This window comes from Oxyura jamaicensis, unplaced genomic scaffold (genome assembly GCF_011077185.1).
Source record: "Oxyura jamaicensis isolate SHBP4307 breed ruddy duck unplaced genomic scaffold, BPBGC_Ojam_1.0 oxyUn_random_OJ71852, whole genome shotgun sequence".
Lineage (NCBI taxonomy): Eukaryota > Metazoa > Chordata > Aves > Anseriformes > Anatidae > Oxyura > Oxyura jamaicensis.
In genome coordinates this window covers 4003-8768 of record NW_023310723.1, presented here as the reverse complement: position 1 = coordinate 8768, position 4766 = coordinate 4003, and the positions used below count along the sequence as shown (strand labels likewise).

Below are 4766 nucleotides of genomic sequence, written 5' to 3'. Positions count from 1 at the left end.
CTTGGCTGTGAGTTCCCCCATGAAACCTTGCTCCCAGCAGGGCTGCGCGTGCCCCTTCAGGCACACAGGCACAGCCCTTTCCCTATCTGCCCCCAAACTGCCAGCTCCCCTGGGACATACGGAGACATGGTCACCCTTGGGGCCAGCAGGGCCAGCAAACCCCCGTAACCACCCATGCCTGGTGCCTCCTTGGTGCCAGCTTGCACTGCTCCATCACTGCCCAAAGGAGGGAGGGAGAAGAGGCTGCAGGGAGCCCTGCAGGCTGTGAGCCCTGCCAGGCTAACTGTTCCTTCTTGCAGATGCTGGCCCAGAACAACATTCCTGAGGAGGAGTTTGGTAACCCACTGCACCTCCGGAGTTACCTGAGGCACCCAAGCCCAGCAATGCGCTTGACGGTTCTCAGAGGGCTCTCCGCCGTGTCAGAGAGCCCAGAGAAGGTGAGTGGGCCATCGTCAAGCAAAGCCATGTTGGCAGCCTGCGGCTTTGCTCTTCTGCCCTCCCGTGCCTCCCCGCTGCTCTCCCCGCATCCCTGTAGTGCGCTCGTGGCCCCTGCTTGCAGGAGGCAATTGCCATGCCAGCTGCCAGGAAGCAAGGCAGGAGGCTGGTGCTCAGGCACCAGAGCCCTTTGGCCAGGGTGGTCTCTCCCTGCTTCACAGAAGGGAAACTGTGTCTTTCCTACAGGCAAGAAAAATTCAGGTCCTGCTGCCAGACATCCTGGAGGCCCTGCAGGATACCAACACAGACGTTGTGCTGAAGGCCCTGCTTGTGCTGAGAAACGTGATGGCTCATGTGGAGAGCAGAGAGGCCAGTTGCGTGGCTCCGCAGCTGGCTGAGAAGCTCCTGCCACTCTTTGACCATGTAAGTCTGCTGCGGGAGCCCGAGCCCTCAGCTGCGCCCCCAGTAATGAGGGCTGCCCTTCAGCCCAGCCCTGTGGGCAGCACTCAGGCAGGGCCTTCCCAGTATCCTCGTCAGCCAAGTTGCTGGGGAGCTCTGCTTGGACAGGGCTGGTGCAGCTGGTGGCGAAAGTGGGGTGGCTGGCAGGCAGCCTGTGATGGCAACTGATTGCGTTGCCTTTCACGGGCACCAGGCCTTGCAGCTGCCCCAGCAGGGCTGCTGAGCAGCTCCTCTGGGAAGGATCCAGCACTGAAGCATCTCACAGTTCTGTGATCTCCCTTCACATCAGCCATGCTACTGCCCCTGCTCCCCATGGGCAGGCAGCAGCTGTTGCTGAAATCCACCCTGTCCTCCTCCCTGCCAGGAGTCCAGCCTGGTGCGGGAGCACTCCATCAGCCTCTTCCAAGCCCTGACAGAGGATCTTCTGTCACAAAGGAAGGAGATGAAGAGGGCAGTGCACAGCAGCCTTCTCCCACTCTACTTTCGGATGAGAGACCAGAGTGAGAGCGTAGCAAAGGTACAGATCTCAGAGCTGACCAGTTACGTGGGCAAGGGTGTGCCGACACCACCAGGTTGCTTGGGGGAATCCCTGTCTGGCAGCATGAGCTGCCTCCGCTGGTGGCTGTCCCGTGTCCTTGCCTTGGCCATTGAACCCAGTGCACGCTGTCCCCCACCACAGCCTCCCATAATGCGCTGGGAAAGGCTCGCAGCCCTGCCAAGAGGAGGGGACAGAGGGTCTCCTTGCCAAGGCTGTGGTGCCATGTCCCAACCTCTGCTGCTCCACAGGCCTCTGGGGAAGCTCTCATCATCGCTGCAGAGTTTCTGAGACACAAAGAGCTCAAGCACTTGGCCCAGACAGAACAGACCTGGAAGATCGGGGAGTGCTTGGTAAGGACAAACCACAGGCCCCAGCCCCAGCTGGGCAAATGTGCCTGGCCAGAGCTGCTGCCTGCAGCCGCATCCTCGCTTCCTTCCTTCCAGCACAGAGCCAGCCCCAGGGGGCTCTTCTGCAGGCCCCTCTGCCCTCCCTGTCCCCAGGATGCTGGAGGAGACCCTGGGGAGGGTCTGCAAGCCCCGTGACCTTGTGTTCTCTCTCCAGCTGCAACAGGACAGAGGCAGAGTAGAAGAATACGTGCAGCAGAGCCAGCCCTACCTGCAGGACACTCAGACCGTCTTGCGACTTGAGGCCGTCAGGTTCATTGGTGAGCTCAGCCCCTGGGTCCCTCTCTGGGCAGCCTTTGGCAGCCCCAGACACTGCCCTCCCTGGCAGTGAGGCGCAGCCCTGTTGCCCCCAGAGCCCCCCGACTGGGCCCTTGCTCCAGACCCCTCGGGCAATGCCCTTGCTGGGGTGCAGGAGGGGGCACAGCCTGGCTGGCCAGGCCAGGGGCTGTGCTGCTGGGAGCATGCTGGGGAGCGGGGGTCTGATGGGAGCTCTGTGTCTAGGGCTTGCTGCGCGCTACTGTAAGGACCAGAGCGAGGAGAAGCTGAATGAAATCCTCAGCGGTGAGTGAGGGCAGTGGTGTGTGTGCTGGGGCTGGGGGGACAGGGGCAGAGGCCCCCATGCCTTGCCCTGCTCCAGGGAAATGCTTCAGGGCGGAGGAGCAATGCAGGCTTAGGAAGGAGGGAGAGGAGATGGGGTAGCCCAGCGTGTCAGGGAATGCCCTCCCAGCCTGGAGCTGGGCAGTGCTGCTGAAAGGGTTGAGTGTCCCTGAGGAAGAGTCAGGTGAAAGGGCAGTCAGGCTGATAGAAGGTGGGAGCCTGTTGTAGAGCACCCAATCGGGACGAAGAGGGAGATGAAACAGCCCACAGGCAGCTGGGAGCAGTGTCATGATTGCTAGCCCTTGCTCTCATGGGGAAGCACAATAGGGAGAGGAAGGAGTCCAGGACATTCCTGGAGTGTGTGAATCCTCCCAGGGGATGGAGGCAGGTGGTGAGGGATCCCACTTGTGAAGGTGCCCCACTTGATCTGTGGTGTGCAGATGGGGAAGGACTTCTGGCTGCATTTGGGACATTGCTGAGCAGCAGCTTTCAACCGATTCATTTGTCCCTCCTGCTCCACCTGGCTTGGGGAAGAGTCGAGTGGGGCTGGCATAGTCTGCAGGGGATGCCTGGGGATCTCTGCAAGGAGTGGGTTTTCATCTCTGCTCTTCTTTCTTTTGCAGTCCTCCGGTCTTCAGGGAACGATCCGGAACCCATGGTCAGTTGCCTGGCAGTTCAGACCATCTTGATCCTGGCGTCAAGGCAGAACAGAACGTCAGGACGGAGATTTCGAGTGCTGTGGTGCTGGTAGCCATGCAGCACCCCTCAAATCATCAATATATATCTTAATAGAACTAGGTTTTTGTCTCACTGTTCCAGTTGCTCCTTCAAAGTGACTCGGTGCCATGACACTGAGCTAGCTAACTTGGAGGCCACCAAGGATGTCTTTTCCCTGGGCCCGGTTACTGCTTGGTGCCTACTCAACCAATGAAAGAGTCACAGAACCGTTGCAGTTGGAAAAGGGCCTTCAGCTCAAGTCCAGCCATCAGCTAACACTACCAGGCCCACCACAAAACCACAGCCCTTTGTGCCAAGTGCACACATTTCTTTAATAGCTCCAGGCCTGGGGACTCCACCAGTGCCCCGGGCAGCCTGTTCTACCATTTCCATGAATAAATTCTTCCTGAATTAGGAAGAATTCCTTCCTGAATTAGAAATAGGGTGAGTCGGCCTTCCCCCAGTATCGCGACCACCTCCATCAAGAAAAACAGAAGGGTTACTGTCATAGGCGACTCCCTTCTGAGAAGAACAGAGGGCCACATATGCCGACCTGACCCAAACCAAGGGGAAGTCTGCTGCCTCCAAGGAGAACAGGGTAAAAGATGATTCTAGAAAGCTCACTCGCCCCGTAAGGCCCTCTGAGCATCATCCATTACTGTTCTGTCCCGACAGCAGCTGCAAAGTGACTTGTGGAAAACGGACTCCACAATCAGTAAGATTGTAAAGTAGGCATGTTTACTCAGCGCTGGGCAGCATGGGGGGTAGTCCCACCAAAGTTGTGCACACCTGACGTGGCAACTTGCCTTGGTTAAATGCATTAAAGAGTTACGCATGCATGAAGTTTCACAGTGTGCCTATATATATACATATTCATAACCTGTCCCCGCTACATGTTAAAATTAGTTCCAAGGAGTCATTTCCATAAATTGCTCCCATCTGCGCTTGCGCAGTGTCTCCTGGTGGTGGTCGTTGGGGGTCGTGGGGATGAAGGTTGACTCTTCCTCGTCACCGCTGGTTGACCTCTTGTCTTTATGCAGACTCAGTTGCTCCTTGGCTCTTGTCCACCCGCAGGACCAGTTTCTGCTAGTTTCTTTAGACAGGCTCACACTCTTATTAAGAGACTGACCTTGGTAAGGGGCCCAAGGCTTCTTGCTTTTAGTTAATTTGCACAATGCACCATAGTTAGCAAAGACACTACGTAGCATCCTAGTTTAATGCTGTCAGTGCTCTATCTGTACTTGATAAGATTCTCCTAACTCCCTCTCTCAAAACTGGCAAAGGGAAGTCCAAGGGCAATCAAAGGGGACTTCAGGGCCTTGGGAAGAAATATCCTTCCAGACAACATGTCCATTGTACAGCTAGATAAATACATGCTGTTTAGGGTGAAAAATTGGCTGATGGGTTGGGCTCAAAGGGTTATAGAAATGGGGTTGCATCAGGCTGTTGACCAGTCCCTAGTGAGGTTCCCCTGGGCTCCATTTTAGGGCCAGCACAAAAGGCTGGAGAGCAGCACTGCAGAAAGGGGTTTATTTTACCAGTGCCTTTCTCTGGAGCTGCAGAAAATAATGAGCATCACCCCACTTCTTCCTACTCTCAGCACTACTTGCAGCTCC

General features: G+C 56.7%; 1 protein-coding gene across 4 annotated transcripts; it reads left to right on the top strand.

Moving 5' to 3' along the window:
• Nucleotides 1-280: 280 nt before the first annotated feature.
• LOC118159728 lies at nt 281-2660 on the top strand. Of its 4 annotated transcripts, XM_035314299.1 has the most exons (6): nt 281-437; nt 682-858; nt 1259-1411; nt 1681-1782; nt 1994-2096; nt 2338-2660. In XM_035314299.1, exons 1-6 carry the CDS (start codon nt 300-302, stop codon nt 2403-2405), a joined length of 741 nt encoding a protein of 246 aa, XP_035170190.1. In that variant the 5' UTR covers nt 281-299; the 3' UTR covers nt 2406-2660. The 4 variants fall into 4 exon arrangements, 3 of the variants coding, with proteins under 3 accessions (XP_035170190.1, XP_035170189.1, XP_035170188.1); XM_035314298.1 differs by lacking the exon at nt 2338-2660 and having other exon boundaries at nt 282-437; nt 1681-2108; XR_004747223.1 differs by lacking the exon at nt 2338-2660 and having other exon boundaries at nt 285-437; nt 1259-1782; nt 1994-2027.
• The last annotated feature ends 2106 nt before the right edge of the window (nt 2661-4766 follow it).